The sequence below is a fragment of the Lytechinus variegatus genome, chromosome 2 (assembly GCF_018143015.1).
Source record: "Lytechinus variegatus isolate NC3 chromosome 2, Lvar_3.0, whole genome shotgun sequence".
NCBI classification, from domain to species: Eukaryota; Metazoa; Echinodermata; class Echinoidea; order Temnopleuroida; family Toxopneustidae; genus Lytechinus; species Lytechinus variegatus.
The window spans coordinates 16,957,913-16,978,433 of NC_054741.1; the positions used below are offsets into that span (position 1 = coordinate 16,957,913).

General features: G+C 37.6%; 1 protein-coding gene across 1 annotated transcript; it reads left to right on the forward strand.

Moving 5' to 3' along the window:
* The first annotated feature begins 1,786 nt into the window (after positions 1–1,786).
* On the forward strand, positions 1,787–12,928 carry LOC121407460 (neuronal acetylcholine receptor subunit alpha-3-like). Its single transcript, XM_041598537.1, has 8 exons — positions 1,787–1,930; positions 4,866–4,948; positions 5,658–5,773; positions 7,693–7,737; positions 9,265–9,374; positions 10,060–10,195; positions 11,084–11,572; positions 12,525–12,928. The coding sequence occupies exons 2-8, from the start codon at positions 4,879–4,881 to the stop codon at positions 12,627–12,629; spliced, it is 1,071 nt and encodes a 356-aa protein (XP_041454471.1). The 5' UTR covers positions 1,787–1,930; positions 4,866–4,878; the 3' UTR covers positions 12,630–12,928.
* Positions 12,929–20,521: the final 7,593 nt, after the last annotated feature.

Sequence of the window (20,521 nt, forward strand, 5' to 3'; positions counted from 1 at the left end):
CGCCGCTTTTCCGACGGCGGCGGCGACGGCGTCAACATCAAATTTTAACATAAGGTTAAGTTTTTGAAATGTCATAAATTTAAAATTATATGGATCTAGTTCATGAAACCTGGGCATAAGAGTATCCAAGCATCAGTGAACATCCTACGTGAGTTGCAGGTCACATGACCAAGGTCAAGGAACCTTGGTGGTGTTTTTTTTTTCATTTCATTTATTTTTTCCATTTCCAACAATCATTTACAATAAGTTTTGTTACATACATCTTGATATAATTATAATCAACAAAACAAAGAAACTTATTATGTGTATTAATTAAGATAACAGGTCGGAAACGGAGGAAGCTGCTAAAAAGCGAAGCTTGTAGAATGCAGCCTCCTATTACATAGGTGAGTTGCAGGTACGTGAGTTGCAGGTCACATGACCAAGGTCAAGGAACCTTGGTGGTGTTTTTTTTTTCATTTCATTTATTTTTTCCATTTCCAACAATCATTTACAATAAGTTTTGTTACATACATCTTGATATAATTATAATCAATAAAACAAAGAAACTTATTATGTGTATTAATTAAGATAACAGGTCGGAAACGGAGGAAGCTGCTAAAAAGCGAAGCTTGTAGAATGCAGCCTCCTATTACATATTCGCATGAATAATGTAAACAAAACACAAATACCACATGGTAGAAATTTGAGCTTAAATCTATTTGAATGAATAGTTTAAAAGAAAGAAATAGAAAATGAGAGAAAAAAAGCGAGATCAATGGTCTCCAGATTCTTGCCCCGGAACTCACAGCGAATAATACGGATCAACAGGAATACGAAAAATATCATATTTCACAGTTCGTAGTACTGAGTATATATGAAAAATATAATGTATGAGTGATGAAGAGTTAAATAAACTAACGAGTATCTTGGAGAAACTTTTTCAACTTAAATTTAAAAGAATTTAGGATTGGGGAATCTTTGATAGTATTATTAAGAGTGCCCCAAAGTCGAGGGCCTTTGAAAGTAAAGATAGATTTGGCAAGAATTGTCCGGGGGTGGATTAAAATGAAATTCGTCGGTTTTTTGTTGTTGAATTGCCATCATAACTTTGAAAGTGTATGGATCTAGTTCATGAAATGTGGGCATATTAGGGTAATCAAGTATCACTGTTCATCTTGCACAAGTCTTCGGTCACGCACTCAATGTCAAATGTCATTTAGGGTTAATGAACATAGATATCATTATCATATAATGGTAGTTTATTTTGTGAATAACTATTCTATATTCGTTTTCAAGGTCAGCACTGCTGCTATTTTGAATCGCGTAATGCAGGCGAGACTGCCAGAGGCGCTCCACTTGTTTAGATATATTATGCCCACCCTGTTCTTGGTTACATTGCTTTGAATGTCCCGTTTTAGGATTAAATCGAAGTATAAAAAATCGGCTCGCGCCCAGCGCTCTAAATACAATGGTTTTGGTTTAAAAAAATACGTGCGTGAATTGTCAAGATTTGGGGTCTGAATATTAAAAAAAAATCAAAATCGACACCGGAGCCGCCCCACAAAAAAATAAAAACCTATGCCTATAGGCATATTTCTTGAATGTGTGCCACTGCAGGTTTATATATAATTGATCTCCTTTTTCAGAAAATGAGATCTGGCTTGGTGAATAAAAAAGAAACACCCACACCCTTAGCGGCCCTCTCCTGTTTGTTATAACCACTGCGTTTACACATCAACTGTTATCGTTTTAGCAGTATTTCCTAGAAAAGTTGATTGATGTGAATGCCCCCTATGTCAGAGATATCGCGTTACTTCTTTATATATTGGACGCTGACAATCCTCGAAGCCACACAGAATAATACTCGCTAGTCTATCACCGACAGTGTTGGAGAGTTTTGATGTTCGCATCGCTTTTATTTTTCCAAGCACAAAGTTTTCGGATCGCAGTAAGTTTGTTTTCAGAAACTATATATTTTACAAAGTATCATGAAGTTTGGTAAGGTATTATTTTCAATGATATATTATCTCTCAGTTATGTATTTACTGGAAACTTCAGCTGACATTAAAATGGCACGTATGCATTGCACATGCAACCACCGTTCGTCATCCTGCACTCTAAATTACAGGGATTTAAAATAAGTCCAGATGGACTGTATAGTTAGGGACCAATCGATTTCTGGATTAAGTTTTAATCCCAAAGACTTAAATTTGGATTTGAATTTAAATCTTTCGAGATTAAAAAAGAAACTAAATCCGGAATTTGATTGGTCCCTAACTACAGTCGATGTGGACTTATTTTAAATCCCTGTAATTTAGAGTGTGTGTTTTCGTTTTACCTACTAAAATGCAAAATGGCATCTTGACACACAAAAACGAAAATGGTCATTTGAAATAACTGATTTGCAATTTGAAAATACGGATTCATACAATAAAGACGAATCGATGCAGTCATGCCACAATCTGAAGTGGTTGATTGGTGTCATACTCTGTTGTGTATTCATAGTTCTCATCTCCCGCAGTCTCAACTACCGTATAATGTACGCATTTATAGGGAGCTGATGGAGAAAAAACCCCATCCATCCACTCCCTACGATATAGAGCCTACCCTTTGTGTATTTTCTTGTCTACCTGTTACTAGTGTATAAGGTCCCCGGGGGGGGCCACTTACATTGACGAGTGGATACCATGCGCGACCAAAAAAACACGTAAAAAGGATGTCCTTTTCACGATAGGGCACGTTACGTACGTAACGTGAAAAGGGTGTCAAAAACACAAAAATAATGAAAAAAGGGTATCTATTTCGCTAGTAAAATTACGTGTTTAGGGTCGAATTTGCGGGGATGATAAAACAAAATTAAAATGTTTTATAAAGGATGTCCTTTTTGCCCCAACACTACGTGTTTAGAGTTTAGAAGGTGGGGTCGTACTAAACCAAATAAGGTAAAGCCGACAGAACCCGTAACAATAAAACAAGGCTTTACTTGTTTAGGGGTTCATTTCAGGGAATATTTGCCAAGAGTATCGTTTTGTTTCCAATACTTGTTAAGGGTAGGGTTTCACACGCCAATACTTGTTAAGGGGTGCATTTTCAGTATATGGAAATTACGTGTTTAGGGTGCTTTTCGAGACCCCATGGTCGCGCATGGTATCCACTCGTGAATGGAAGTGGCCCCCCCCGGATAAGGTCTTGTTTATTTTTTTTTCTTGTCTCATTGTATAGATGCATTTAACATTGCCTTTTCTGCTCGATTTGGTCCCTTTTTGTTTCCCCCCGATTGCGTTTGGTTGTGACATGCAGTATTGTGTGTTGGCGTTCATGAGGGTGACGGTGTGGGTGGTTTGTGTATGTTTATGTGTTTATTTCATTCATGTTATTTTTAATTTAGAGATGAAATAGTTTCATGTGAGAAATAATGTTTCGTTAACTTTCTGTTGATGAGGTCGATAAAAACATTTGAAAAACAGGTGCGAGAGCGAGTTGTGTGTGTGAGCGATCAAAACTTATTTTCGTTACACTTCTTATCAAAATTCGATGAATAACCTATCGGTGTTCTAGGCTTGCAAAGCATCCCTTTCAAGAGGGCCATTTTCCTCAACTTCAAGGGACCTTAAGAGATATCATTCAATTTCAAAGAGATTTTAACCTAATGCATTCCATTCCCAGAGAGATTAGGCCGGTGGAAGGGGCCGGGGTAACGTTACCTGAATAACCGGAGTTGGTCAAACCATGGACCTACTCGATCTCTAGAAGGTCCATGATCAAACAAGCCAATCCGCCCCATGACTTCTGATCTTTTGACAATAACCTTTATGACCCTCTATCTCCAAGGCAACAAGAACTTTCCTTGTTCAGGTTTCAGGTTTTACTTCCATATTTAGGAAAATGTATATATAGGCCTACAAATGGCGGGGAGTGCAAGAAAAGGTATTTACTTTTCACACTTACTTGTTACAGATACTTATGGATGCTTCTGAACGCAAGCTTAAGCCTCGATCTGTATTCAGCTCCAAACTCCTTTCCCTCTTTAGGTTGGCCGGATCACTCTTTCTTTTTCAAACTTTGTTCAAAATCGTCTTCTCTCTAAACGCCCCCAATTTTTAGGCCGTTGATCTCGCGATCGCGCAGAAAATTTATCTGCATATTAGCCACAAAACTGGAAATTATATTTTCTGATAAGCTTTCATTACTAATTAATGGTTAATTCGTCGAATGCCATTTCGTCCAATTGCCAACTCGTCTATTATTGGTCTATCATCAGTTCGTCCACTATCCACATGGTCTAATTGCCATTTCGTCCACTCACCATTTCGTCTAATAACCAGTCGGGCCAATAGCCATTTATTCCATTTACCATTTGATCTAATTGGACTAAGTGTTAATTGTGCAAAACGAATGGCAATTAAATGGATATTAGACCAACTGGTTAGGAGACGAAATTGTCATAGACGAAATGGTGATTAGACGAAGTGATGATTGAATCAAAATAGTTATTGGAGCGAATGGCTGTTAGACGAAATATAGATGGACGGAATGGCATTAGACTAAATGAAAGTAGACCATGTGGTGAGTTGGCAGTTGACGAATTGGCAATTAACCATAATTAATTACGCTAATTATGTACATATAAAAATCGAGATTTTGCTGTAATCAACTACGAAGTAAACCCACAAATTGGTATTCTTCGTCAACCTACGTACTCTTCGTGTGATTCTGATCTTTAAGAGAAAATAGATTGTGTTTTGCATTCAAAATTTAATTCAAAAATATACCTTAGATGTTGCCAATTTCAGTCATATAATTCATTGCATTTACAATGAGTTCCATATGGACAAGTGTTAATGAAATTCACAGTGCAATAACTGTTTATATTTTGTTCTCAGAATAATTTCCGCCATGAAGGTGTTACTGGGATTGTTTTTGCTGTGTTTCATTAGTATGTTTGGAGAGACAATATCTAATCCGGGTGAGTTAATCCTTGACATACTAGTAGTACATTCCCGCCCATGTATACTGTATGTCCTTACTCGGGATACACGAATAGAAAAATGTGTTAACAAATTTAGAAACTTTTTTTTATTGATAACAAAGTTTTGTACTTTAAAGGTATATTACAAATGTTATTTGTACATCTATAGGAATTGCCTTTAATTTAGTCTGAGAGAATTATGGGTGGATTGGGGTTTGCCGTTTTTGGCGATATAGCGTTTTGTAGAATAAAAATCCCTCGATGGTTATTCCAAATAGACGATATGATATTTATAATTGATTATTATTAGTGTAATGATTACTGTCATCATCATCACCATTATTAATATCATTTGTATTATTACTTATTATATTATTATTATCATCATCATCTTCTTTAAAATTATCGTATTTCTAATGGTTATTAATAAAATCCTTATACGATTGACGTTAAAGACCTCCCATCAAGGCCTCCCACATAGACACACACACGCAGGCGCACAGCCACCCAACTCGTTACAGTGCCCTTCATAACTATCTTATTTTACTGAAAACAATTTGAATGAGTGATTTTACGTCGCCCATGCTACCTCTATCCTAATATCCCAATGAATTTCATATGATCTGGAGTGAGAGGAAAATTTTCCTTAAATTACGCTAATCTGATTCTCGATTTCTCTTTTTTAAATTTTCTTGGTATTTCGCAGTTGAGAAGCGCTTGAAAGACACTCTATTTGCTGGCTATGACAAGAGTCTTCTACCCTCCCATGAAGAAAGTCTGGATCTCAGTCTGCAAATGGCCTTATCAAACTTGAAAGAAGTGGTAAGTTATTATTGGTTCAGGCGCGGATCGGGGGGGGGGGGGGGCACAGGGGCAACTGAATTGCCCCATGACAATATCGATTTATATTGTCAAGCATTGAAATGATTAGATTTAGGGAAATCCCCCTCGCAAATTGTAAGAATCATTTGTTCATTTTGCTTGTCCAAACAATTCTACAAAAATCTATCGACTAAGTGTACTTCACCTATTAATGACGATCCGCCCCTGATTTGGTTGCATGTGTATTTACAAGGGAGTGCAACTGTTGTGAAAGTGGAGGGGAGCTAGTCATGCAGAAAACAATCAGATTATAATTTTCACATTTTTTTACACGTTTATAAAAAAGGGAAATGGAAGTTAAAGCCTTGTTCACTAAGCCCCCACCCACTCCTTACCTGGTTCCGGTGTCCCTTATTAGGTTGATGAATATAAAAGAAAACTTGTAAATTATTCGGTCTTACATCAGAATATGCTGTTCTTCGCTAAAGAAGATGTTTGAACTTTTACCCACTGATATAATCTATATTGCTCCGTTTTGTGCCCATTCTGATCCACTTTTTAATGAACATAATATCCTCAAAGTTAACGATCTCTGCTTGTTTCATCTTGAACAATTTATGTATAAATTCAATTCTGGTGCCCTTCACTTTGCTTTTCATGACTTGTTCAGAAAAAAACATACTATTCATAAATATCCCACAAGACAGTTGGAAGATTTTCATGTGCCCTTTCCGAGAACACTTTCCGCACAAAATACATTCATTTTTAAGGTCCTAAATTTTGGAATACTTTGCGCATTGATATGCAAAATTCCCCTTCACTCGCAGTCTTCAAGAGAAAACTCAAGATTTTTTCAATATTTATTTATTCATTATCTTCGGTTAGACAAATTATTATTATTATTTTTTTTTTTTTGGGGGGGGGGCTCCGTATAAAACCTAGCTTTCTTTGTTGTAACCAGACTGTCTCTTCTTTGGTTATCAACATTTTTTTACTGTTATTATTGTTAATACTATTATTCCTGATATTGTTATTTTAATTACAATTATTAGTTTGACTATTTATGACTATCAATACCATTATTACTATCTCTATTACTTTTATTGTTATTATAGTTGATATCCAAAGAACTCATCACCACTCCCCAACCAGGCATAATCTTTGACCCGCTTAATTCCCTTGCGCGTTAACTTCATATGCATGCTATCACATTGTGATACATTTTCTTATTACAGTCCACATATGCAGAAATTATGTTCTCTTCATCGTCTCTCCTCGTTATTTTTTCGTACATTGCCCATTTCATGTATTATGTTATTGCTTTCTTTTTTCCTTCCTGTCTGTTGGCTTCAATCATTATTCTAATTATGTAATCAAATATTGACTATTATTGAATCATTTCATTCGAGTGGTCCACGATTTACAAGCATATAGCTTCACAGTGGACCTCTCCATTTCCAATATATTCTTTTCAGTTACAAAATATTTTTTGTTATGATCGATCCAGGTTTCAAATGTATTGCGTTACATGTTGGTTTATATCACAATTGTTTTCATAATTGTATCTTTATGTATTTGTTTACTGTTCTGTTGGAAATGGGGAAAAATAAAACTGACAATAAAATTGTATTTTTATATCATATCATATGAAAGCCTGCATAATACATGTACAGAATGATTACGTCTGTGCGCTCATACACTCTGAACAATATAGGGTTTTGATATGTGGACTTACACTTGGTTTGAATTTTTAGGCTACATGTTATTTTTTATACCATCACACGCAGAGGTTCTGGATTATATTATGTTCATTCTGTTATGAAAACAATCATTGAATATGCATATGTTGTTATGACGTTTTCAGATAACTGTGTTAAATGTTTTCTTAATTCTTATCCATTTCCTGCCTTTCATTCCAGGATTTTTCTCGAGGGATCATTAAAATGAATGTGTGGCTAAAAATGGTAAGAAAGTAACATACACGAATATTTTCATCAAACTTATCCATGAAAAATAGTTGTATATTTTTTTCTAGGTAAACAGATTATCAAACTAATTAATAAATATACAAAATTTACATAATGGTTGTTAGTCTGCTTTTATGCTCGGATCGTTATAGACCACTGCACACTGCATGAGCACAGATATATCAAGTATTAAACGAGAAGTGTTTTTTCTGGTTCAAAATTAAAAATCGAATCAACAAGAATCAGTAAATATATTTGGTGTGATTTTGATACTGTAAGAATTTGTAAGAATTCGTTAATCAAAAGAGCTTATACCTCATCAATCATAATGTGAGCGCGAAGCGCAAAGTGAAACGTTTGATACTCAGACCCGTAAAAAAACATTGTAAGAACTGTTTTAGGGACTTTATGAACAGTTTTATTAATCTAATAGATGTAATGTGAGCCGAAATGTTAGATATTCTGACCGGGAAAATGGACATTTAAGCACTTGTAACCATGAACTTGGTGTGTGTCTCACTATACAAATTAATGAAAACTTGAAGCGAGAACGGATTTTTGTTTTTATATTGCAAAAAACATGATCTTTTATTAAGTATGTATGCGGACGCGAAGCGCGAGCGGAAGTTTTATTTGATTTTTTTTTTGTATTCTTCAAATCTTCCCCTTTTGTGGTGCCGTCGATGGGGGCGGTCGCTTTGGCACCCTGGATCTGCCTTCAATCAATTATCTACATGTATTTTTTTTTCAAATGTGATTTTACAATTATATATGGAATACCATAGATGGCGATTCCGCTGCGATCGTCAAAATCTACAAAGCGTGGTATATCGTAGCTTCAACGTGGCTTGATCTTTTTAATCTTTTCCGTCGTACCTTGATCTTTTCTGAAGCGGCATGGATCGCCACCATCTTCCTGGTAGCCACAAAATTTTGAACATGTTCAGAACTAACGTAGCGAGATCGCGGAGGTGCTGAAGCGCATCATAATCGCGTCAAGAGCGTATTACAAACGACATATTCGTAACTGTAACGCCAGGGCTGTAACGGAGCTCCAACGCATAAAGCGTAGTAGAAGCGCATTAAAAGCGGCACCGATCGCCCGTGTTTTCAGGCCCGTTTCCAAGACAATTCTGCTACGCTGCTTCCGTTTACAAGGCGACTGACTAGCGCTCGACACGCTTCACACCGCGACGCTTTCCTTTTGGGTGGCAAGTGGAACACGTTCTCAGCCCGCTGCAGGCGTTCGCGTTGCGCTTTTGCTGCGCCGCTGATTAGTACTTGGTCTCAAATCAGAGAAGGGTTTCCACTCTGGTTTCCCTTTTCTGTATGGCACACTCTATTGGTAACAGAAAATATAGAATGATTGCCGCTGATTAAGATTGATCAATAACTCCCATTTTGTAATTGAAATGAAAAAAAAATACAAATCAATTCATGGCAAGATCCCTATACTAGTGTTTAGCCTTCTGAATATATTCGGGAATTCATTGTTAACCACTTCAAATATTTTTGCACATGCAGTTATGGCAAGATTCACGTCTGGCATGGGATCCGATGCAATTTGGAAACATTTCCATCTTGCGCGTTCATTCTTCTGAGGTATTCAAGCCAGACATATCCCTCTACAACAGGTAGGTAATTAATTAGTTAAATTGATGATGAATGACACAAAAAGCGATTGTTAGATCACCAAAGAATCAATAATATTAATATGATAATTGGCTTTTTTGCAGAAGAAAAAAAAAAACAATCCAAAGCCCTTGAGCCCGGCTATATGTAAAGTGCATGGCAGTATAAAATTTTTACCGGGGGCAATACCATGGAGACAAAATTTACTGTTTAACATTAAAAATAAACAACAACAGATATTCAATACACATCCACCTTATTATTCCATTTCGTTTATTTTCATTTCAACGATTGCATGTTTGACTTTGCACAACTTTATTATATATATAAGTACATGTTAGGACAAAGTAATATGAAATTTATTGGGAACATGACATAACCTCAACAGAACATAAAGGACATTTCGCACCAGAAAAAAAATTTTGAGAAGCAAGCAAGAAAAAAAAAGTCTTCAATTTCAAACTCGTCAGGGGGGCACATATACGTCCTTTGCATGGGTGGTGGCTCGTCAAGGGGGCAGTCTGCCCCCCCCCCCCATAGGTACGCTAGTGCACGAAGCAATGATTACACGAGTAGATGAAAAGAGGAGGAAAGGAGAAAAAAAGGGGCAAAAATGTATAGGAATACTCCAAAATCAACCATACAATGATTATGCAATTTATAGTTTACAACTTGTGTTTCCTCCAGCCATTCACCAAATGAGATGCTTTCGGATGATATTTCAGTTCTAGTGTACAACACCGGTACAGTCTACTATATACCGCCGACAGCTATTGAAGCATCCTGCACATTCGACTTCAAGGACTACCCATACGATACACACGTAAGAATATGAACACTAAATAAACACCATCCGGTTTCAAGTTTGGTGTTGTTACACTTTGTACTGTGCTCTTAGAAATTTAGAGATGTTCATCTTAAGCACCTTTAGCAATGCCACCTACACTAGAAGCACCATATCCCGGCACCATAAAGGTGCACCGAAAAGGTACAAAGTTGCACCCTTTTGATGTTCTATTTTTTCCAAGAGTTTTAATGTGGGTGTTGGGCTGCTATTTACAGCAAAACCAGCAATGGACCTGAAATGAAGCCGGTCGGTCCACGATCGAATGTCACGAGGTATATTTTTAAATACTCAAATTTGGTGTTGGTACTATCGTTACACCTCTACACCCCATTCAAAACCTTTGGGTCACACAGCGCACCAATCGATGCTAATGACTGTATTCTTGAATTGAACTAGGAGCCTGTACGTTTCTCAGTATTTGTCAACTTGGGTTAGAACTCAATTTTATTTTGTTTTCTTTTCATCATGCGTTGCTCTTGGTGAGTGCTAGTCGAAAATGTTCAAACCTCTCTTTTACTAAGCGCATTTTGTTTTATAATTACCATCAAAGAGAACCTTGGTAATAAATAAAAAGAAATGATTTAAAAGTTACGGTGATAGTTGGAAGAAGCTGGACCAAAAACTAATTATTTTTATTTTAAAATCTAGAATTTTTGAGAATTAAGTCTCGACAGGTGCAGATGTTGTCTACATTATTTATCGGAATATATTGTTCGTTCCATATATGGTTATGGGCTGTATTGTAAACGTAAAGGAAATTAGAAAAACGAAACTTACCAAAAAAAAACAACAACAAACAAACAAAACAAGAAATTGGATGAAGGGATGCAATAATTTTGACTTTATCAACTTTTTGATTGATAGAAATGCCGCCTGAAGCTTGGATCGTGGTCGTATGATAACTCGAAAATAAAGGTCACTTCATCGGCCAAAGAAATAGACCTGGAAGACTACTGGGAACACCCGGTGTGGGACGTCGTAGAAACCTCAGCCGTTAAAAACACCATCAGCTACCCATGTTGTGAAGACATATACGAGGACGTGACCTTTCATTTGACCATAAGACGTCGAGACAGCCATGGTTATATCGCTTCCTCCGTGATCGCCACCTGGCTCATCCTCGTCGTCTTCCTGATCGGACCGTCGTCGGCCGGAGAACGTACCCTCTTTGCGGGCTTTGTCTTTGTCTCACTGGTAGTGCTATCAGCAGCGCTGAGCGGTGAGGTGCCCATCTACTCAGCAACCAGACTCGGTCGATTTCTCATCGCTGGGATGCTCGTCACTGCCATCGTCATGGTCATCAACGGCCTCATCTGCCGTTTCTACCCGAAGGACCAACCCGGCCAAATGAAGGTGAGGGGTGGGATACGGGTGTACACTTTGAACTTACAACTTTGATTTCAAATTACAGGAAAAGGGAATCGTCTCAAGATTTTACCGTCACCTTACTTTTTATTATTCCCCCTCTCAATGTACAGAACCCTTTCATATTTTCTTTACACGTGTTATTCAAAGCTTATGTGTCGAAGATTTAGACTTAGATTTTAGATTTTAGTGATTTATTTCATTTCTTTTCTTTCCATTTTTCACATACCAGTCAAAAATACATAAATACAAATACATAAATACAATTACACAAATGAACAAAAGTAATGACCTTACATTTGCAAAAAGATGATAAATGCATGGTTAATACTTCCTGTATTAACTATAGGACCCCGGGGAAGAACAGGTTGGCTATTGATAGCCAATCTGAAGCTGGTCTATCCCTACGATTCTTTATTACATGCATTGTAAGCTTCATTACTGTTATATTGTTAATTTGTTATATTGTTTTTAATTATTTGATCATGTAATGTTTATTTTGTTTATATTTATGCATTTTTAATCGTTAATAAAAACCAACCAACCAACCAACCTGTTGCGTTTCAAATTTGCAAATCAATTTATTCCCTAGTAGTCAAAAGGGAATATATGTTTCGGTGATGTAGGCCTAAATACTGCAACCAAAGCAACCTCAAGAACAAAGAAAGTAATGAAGGCTTTTTAACAGAGTATACACTGTAAAACTATGGTGTTAAGACTGACACCGAGGACCACACCCTGTGGTGTTAAAATTACACCCAAGAGATTGAACATAACACCAAACAGTGTCAATGTAACAACCAAATGTGTTGTTATAACACCAAACTAACTGCACTATCACTGGAGTAAAATAACTGGTGTGGTCCCCTACATACACCGGTTAACACCACATTTTTTGCTGTGTAGCTTGAAATTTACATTTTGTCTCTCCATTATGCAGGAGGGTGATGGATCTGCTCCTCGTGTGTTTCTCTTCATTGATATCGGTGCTTTCCTTGGAACTGTCATCATCCTCGCTATATTAACAGGCGCCCTCTTCGCCTAAGGCAAGGTAGTTCTTCATTGAATTCTGCCTTCTGGAGAAATTCAACGTATGATTAACAGTACCAATAATTGTATCAATTATAACATATGATAATTATGATGAAAACAAAAAATTGTTATAACCCGCCCCACCAAAAAAAGTATTATGTAAATCCTTTTTACCCATTACTAATTGTATAGAGATTTCATTGTAAAATGTGTAGACTTTTAATTCATTTAGGATGTTGATTTATCAGTTTGTCATATCTTTCCCAAAATATGCACTTTCTTACTTATCTGTTTAAAATTAGTATGTGCATGTTTTGCATGATGAAAAATATGTTATGCATTAGAAAGCGATGAACTTATAAACTCTTTCAACGAATTATACCTCGGGCCAATTATATGTCATAAGTGACATAACTCTTGTAAATAGGAGACTTATGTACTTAATATTACGCTCGTATTCTCAAGTCTGGTTTGACTGAGGCCATGGTCTAACTCTGTTCTAAAATTGTGAGAAGCAGAAAATGCCAAAATTATTTAGTCACTGTGTTCTTTCATCATGCTATATTGGGGACGGAAACAAATTAATTCATTGTTCTCAGACAGTTACGAACTGATAATTATGATAAATCGAACTTAAACTTTTAGTGATTTTGTGTGACAAATGGCTGTCCATTGTTAAATCACTACTTCAGTCCAGAGTTCAGAATAGGGGTCTTCGTATTGGTTGAGAATAAATATTATGCATGCACGATCATTTTGTTATAGTTTGAGGACAATTTCAATGAATAAATTGTACTTTCCCAATGACGGCGTCGCTGATTTGTCCATTATTCATTAATGCATTTATTCTTTCATTATTCATTCATTTATTAATTTATACAAACAATTATTTTCTTCTATTGAAACTATCGACATGTATTTATACAAAACCATGTTGTCATGAAAGGCTATGAATATCTCATCAGGTTTTTTTTTTCAAGAAGGTGTTGGTTTGTCGTTCAAGCACGGCGCACACTGTTTTGAAGGGGGAGGGGCTGAGCCAGAAGTTGGAGGCTTGCCATGCAAAAACAAGAAAAACAATCATATACTCATCTTTAAGTTTTGTACATTGTTTTTGAAAAATACGGGGGCTGGAGCACCCCCCCCCCGTTTCCGCGGCCCGTGGACACAATGTTATATACTCATGTTTCTACACGTGACTTGTGTTTGTTATTCTCGAAATGTGTATATTGTGAATATTTGTTGTTCTTTCTGTGTAGTCTTGGTATAACATTAATACCCCCTTGTACATGAACAATAATTCTCATTAAAGTAGGCCTACATTATAAAGATATTTTGCAATAAGTGTTCTTTTTTTTTTTGGGGGGGGTAGGTTTTATTTTCTCTCGTATTTTAGTGTCTATGACCTCATAATAATTATACTGACTGCTCTATGATCCTCATTACACTCCCCCTCCCACTTCTTGTATACTTCTCATCCTCCCCCTCCACTTCTCCTCCCGGCTTCTCCTCCTCTTCCCCTTTTCTGCTCCTTCTTCTTCTCATTCTCATTCTCCGTCTCCTCCTCTTTCTTCTTTCCCTTTCTTGTTTTCGACCCTCTCATGGACGGGCTGATATTTAGGACCCTCAAATCGATATTTTGAACAAATAATAGCACAATTAATCACCAATAATTACTTTTTTTGTCAAAATGGCCATCGACTGCCATCTTGGATATTTTATCAGTAATCTCTGATTAGGTGGTCAAGACATACTCGTCAAGTAGTCTTCAGATTTGGAGTTATTGGCCACTAAAATCTCCCGTATTTATTTTGAAGAGAAGTTCAAGTGTGACGGTCCCCTAACATAGCCTTGGTCTATAAATGAAATTCGTCTGTTGTGTCCTTGTTATGATACCGTTTGTTAACAATATCAGTAGGTCCTATGTAGAAGGCTGAGCGAGAGAATCTGGTAAAATATGGAATAATGCGTTTTCTCACTCTAATCGATCCCAGTGGTATAAACACACACACATGCGTTGATAATCAAAACTAAAAACGAATAATCGTTCAACTGTCTACAGCGGATATCCCGTAGAACGTTACCGTTCAGGAAGTGTAAGACAGAAGACGAAACTTTTCTATCGACAGAAAGACAATAATTAATGTGGGTACCGGTACTCTTCAATGTTTTTTTTTTTGGGGGGGGGGCCGGGGGATGATCTTAGTGGTCGGTCAGTAACTTAAAGGGGGAGTTTACCCCGACAAAAAGATTATTGTAAAAAAGCAGAAAAAATAATGAAAAATATTACCCAAGGCTTGAGAAAAATCCATCAGAGAATGAAATAGTTATTCTAATTATTTGATTTGTGATGTCATATACGAGCACCTTTTCTACATATCATGGTAAAAAAATAAATCAATAAAATGTCATTTTCTCAGGAAATTGATTTTTTTACTGTACCTTCAGTATATCTACAGATAAATCATTTCACACCCGTTCCTAAAAAGAAATAAAAACAAGTCATCACGAAACATGACGCTTAGCTCTTTAATATTGATGAACGAAAAGCAAATCAGAAATCAGAGAGCCGACGGCAATTTTGATGTTTGCTGTGCGATTGTCCGAAAACAGAATCACGGAGCGGAAAGCGGGTTCTGACTTTGTTTTTTATATATATATGTATATAAAAAAATCTAGAATGAGTCATCAGAAAAAGCCCAAAAGTATTTCTGATCTTAGTTTTCTGTTTTTGATCTACAAAAACGAAATCACAACACGTTTTTCTCGTTGGATTTCGTTTTTGTGTGTTCACGAACCAAAACACGAGGCTGATTTCCGTTTTCGCTTCTTCCTGATCGGAACGGAAAAACGAATTATCCATTACCTTGAGCCAGGGCAGAGTTAACGAAGGGCTACGGTCCGCTAGGCCAACGCAGAAATCTTGAAAGCTGGACCACCGCTGCGTTGATTAAACGTTGCACAAGTTTGGTAGAGCGGTTGTATGCGTTTTATGAGCGTACACGGGATTGCTGGAACGAAGTCGGGCGTTAAAGCAACTTTGGTTGGCGTTGGTATGGAGTATGGAGGTGTCACCTCTAAACCAAACAACGTTAAAGCAACGCCAGTTTCAGCGGTGCACCGCTAAGACAACGCCCATGTTTTCGATTCCCCCCCATTTTGCGCGTAGTGACGATCGATCGTTGTCGAATTCTACTCCTCTCCCCATCGTTCAAGGACCGCTCCACAGTGGGCCGGGGCGAAACAAAAGTGCGCCAAAATTCATTTTGCGCAATTTCAGATTTTTAATTTTTGTCATGCCCAGCTGAAAGACAATACTTTGAAGAATATTTCAGCAAAATATTTTATTCCGGAATATGCATAAAGGTTGTTAATTTCCTACCTCAAATCGTAAAATGTGACATTTTGCGAAATGTCGCGTATATGACATCCTAGTTGAAAAACAGGCCATTTCACAGGAGGTTTTTCATGTAGGAATCTGAAATGGCTCCCACATAATCCTGATATATTCTTTTTTTGTGTGAAAGGGTTCAAAGTACATAAAAGACACATTTTAAGAGGTTTATAGGATGATTTTTCCTCGAAATAGGCTGAAAAATCCATGTTTTTTGCATTTACAATAGAATAGTTTAGATTTCCATGGATTTCCGTCTAAATTCTATAAACATCATATTTCCCGATATCTAAGCTTTAAGTCGATACCAAATCTAGCTGCCCGAATTTGCCCGTTTTTATATTAGAGCCGATTTAACTTGACACAACACCCCAAAAACCTGTTCAAAAACGGTCATTTTTATGCCGCGCAGTCATCTTTAGCGCACCGCATGGGGGTACATTACCGTTCGCTTTTGCACGGCGAGGACGATCCCCCTTCCATTCCATGAAAGTGACATGAATTCCGGGCTTAATTTAAACAAAATAAATGTTGCTAAAGCAAATAAGGCCTATACCCACAACTCTTCCAGGGAAAAAACTTACTTGTAGAATAATTTCATCCCAAAACTCTCGTAATAGTGATACATTCGTGATGTTATATACTCTGCGTTTTACACAAGTCAACACAGCTTGATAAAGCACGGTTAATATTTTTCAGATTTTAAAGTTTTTTTGTTTATAAATGTAATTAATAATCATTTTGATGCAGTAAAAATTATTTTCGGCATCTCTTAAAACACTTTTTAGGCATAAACTAACATTCACTCTGGCCAACTTTAAAGTAGCACATAACACAAAGTTTATATACTACACTATGTAATTTTGTTTTCACAGATATTTCAAGTAGCCAATCAAAATTTGGTATCAAGGTGACGCCATATCGGCTTTAAATTATGTCCAGTCGATTCTACGCCCAAAATTACCCATAATCAACATATTGAAGTAAAAATCTAACACGGAATATAATTTTGGCGCACTTTCAACCCATTCTGGCCCACTGTGTCAGAACTTTTCTGGAGCGCGCTCCAGAAAAGTTCTGACTTTGTGACCACGATACGAGTCAAACCCAATGACCCAACTCAAAACATCATTGTTACGTCACCGTTACCTGTCGCGCAAGGCATTGTTTCGTCATAAGGATAGAGCGCACAGCAACATGACCAATGAGTGTATCACAAACATTATCATTGATTTTTCAATTCAGGTGAAACATTCCTGATCTACTAGTCTCGTTCACAAAGTTATTCCAAATTGGAAAAACTAGCTATTACGAGGAATTTTGTACACCGTTAATCAAAATGAACACCTTGGTGAGTTAATTACTGATCTTATTTTAATATCTTCAGTTGAAATAAGAGGAGGAACGGGGGGGGGGGGGGGTCTAGTAACTATATGAAACTTCGAGTGGGTTTGGGGGTTTTAGTTTTTTTTTATTTCACCACCCAATTATAAATGCACAAAAGAAGGTGGATAAATGAAACAAGTTTAAGAATTCGATCTATTTAAGTTACGCATACAACCACTTTAATGTTTAATCTTTTCCTGGATGTTTTCGCCTTTAGTTTTTATCATGATTTTGTAGGCCTATATGATTTCGTAAGTTTGTATGAAAGTTGTAATTCCTTCCCAGGCTTTTTCAGTATGTATCAATTCTCTTTGATATATCTATGGTGCAGTCGCTTCAAGTTGTGCTTTCAGTGTTGCTGCTTCCAGTACATTGTAACCAAAACGAATGTCATAATATATGAATGATTTGGAAATAAATGTTGAATTGGATCTCAAATTTTGAATCTTTTAAATATAATTTAGATGGCCATATATAAAACTGAAAGTGTTCTTTTTCATATTATGTCCACCTGTTTGACCTCCCAAAAATAGGTCTGTTCAATGAAAGTGATTTATATTTACCTCTAAACATGAAGACCTATTCCTTTGATTTGTTATATCATGAAATTCAAAGTTTAAATCTCAGGAACAAATTAAAGATCGAAAATCGAAGAAAAAATAAATTATATAAATCATACAACAGAAACAATAATCGTAAACTTGATAAAAATGCCAATAAACATATTTATGATAAAAATACCAACAATTAAGGATAAGAAAATTTGGTATTCGTAGAAGTAGCAGTGATGAAACAACGGTAAAGGAAAAAATGAAATAAAAAATAGGAGAATAAGAATATTTTGCCATTTTATCTTAAATGTCCTAGCTTGTTCATCGATCACGCGCTCGATCGCCGATTGGTCTGACGACGACCACTAGTCCAACCATCATCGACAATACGGAGCAGACTCCCATGTGTGGTCCTTGGCGATGGAGGATCCCAAAACTCCACATTGCTTCTGTCTTCCGCTCTCTGTACTTCAGACTTCGTGGACGCACACCCGTAACGATGATCACACCAACTGGTAATGACAGTGAAGTTAGTACTGCAGAGAGATCACCAACTAGCAGGAGCAGTAAGGTAGAGCCTCTGAGACCAACTGCTTTCTCAACACGCAGTGGAACGTGCCTGCAGACATCTATTGGCAACAAGAGCTCCCAAGTGCCACCAAGCTCCTTGATGAGTGGGATCCGTGATATCAGCATGCCCAGCTGTTTATCCATCCCTGGTGTGGTCGGCGAGAGTGAAGTCTACAATCTGGACAGACCAGTCACAAGTAAATCAAACTGTGAGACTTTGATCTATCCACCAGCAGATCTTGACAGTGACAGAACCACTGATGACCTTGCGACTGAAGCCGACCTCACAGATTATATGATTGACAATGAGTCAAAAAGAAACTCAAATAATGACAGAGACATTATTGAAGTTGAATGTGAGGATTCACAGTCAGAAGACAAAGCTCAGCACCTAGCTGACATCCTTGAGGCTAATTCACCCTCATCGTCACCAACTAGTGAAACCGGTAGCGATGTTGATATCAGCTTCCAAGACAATGGCTTTGATATGGATGAGGCAGTGCAACCAAGACCATTCTCGAGAATGGGGAGGGAATGTTGGGAAGGACAAGAGTCTGCAACACCATCCCCAGTTACGGAAGATACTGAAGCAGCTGGTATCGGATCATCAGCGGACTTTAGCAAGCCTGATGATACCGAGGCAGAAATCTCATGGGTCAAAAGTGAGGAAATGGCGGATGATCCTGAACTAGAGGACGAGCTTGATTATTATGACAATAACAACGAAGATGGTGATGACTACCTCGACATGGACAAGGTCTTGAGGAAATGCCCACCAACCGAAGTCCTTCAGAATCTGAGGGATATGGTTCAGCTCTCAAAGAACACCACCAGTCAGCTCGAGAAGGCTCTCCGAAGAGCAGCTCGTATCTCCTGTGGTCCTTTCCCTCGGCTTCCTGGCTCTGGCTTCACCAAATCTGAGGTCATCAACGCCAAGTGCCAAAAACTTCTTGGAGAAACAGAAGACTTCCTTGGAGAAATGAACAAGAATTTCTTGACCTTCTACACTGTCCTGGAGCAGATGGACAAGGTCAGTGTCCGACAGGACAGCTTTTTCTCCTCTATCATGGTACAAAGAGGACCTCGTGACTGGCGCAGAGGTCATGCTGCCATCCTTCAGAAGATGGACAAACTTTGGAGCAGAGTTTATCCCAAAGTCATCACTAGAAAGCTGAAGGGTAGAATCCAGGAGACCATCTACGAGGAGAACGGAGAATGAGGACACAGCAGCATTAAACCAGTGTTGAACATTTGAAATGCTCACTGGTTATGCTGGAAACCAAAGGCAACTGGTCCTGAGGTATGATCGACTTCATCAGTGGTGATGCTGTACCCCGCAGGAGAGTAGACAATTAGCTCTGTCATGGATAGTATCCCAAGGAGATCCCTAAGCAGGATGTTCAGAGGAAGCATCCATGACACTGGTGCAGTGATTGAACATTAACAATGCTAACTCGGCCTGCTTCAGGCCGATGCAAACAGAACCTAGGAAACAATCAAGTTGTCCAAAGAAAAATGGCAGTCTGGAGCAAAGACTTTCCTGACGTGATCAGCTTGAAGGAAGTTTAGGAGGGCATCTAGGATACTAAAACAGCATTGTTCAACCTGATAAATGCTCGCTGGGCATGTGACTGAACCCAAGAAACGTTTAAACTACAGAACAGGAGGATCGAGTTTCAAGAGCAGATACAATTCCTGGGTGATTGCTATGAAGGAACCAAACCAGAAGCGTCAACAAAATCTGCCAATTTAAAACTGAAGGGTAACACCGCTGGTGAAGAATCAAAAGACTATGGCTTAGTGAATGACCAATGAAATAAAATATCAAAGGACATCACTATTCTGCAGATTGGTGGCACATTGAAAATTGATAAAAAGAGACAACTCTTCATAAACTGAACTTTCAAAACCACAACCAAAGCAAATCTGAACCACCCTTCAAAACTGAGCAAAATAGATGATAGGTGAGCCATATCTAATAAATTATCTGTGAACCGTATCCTC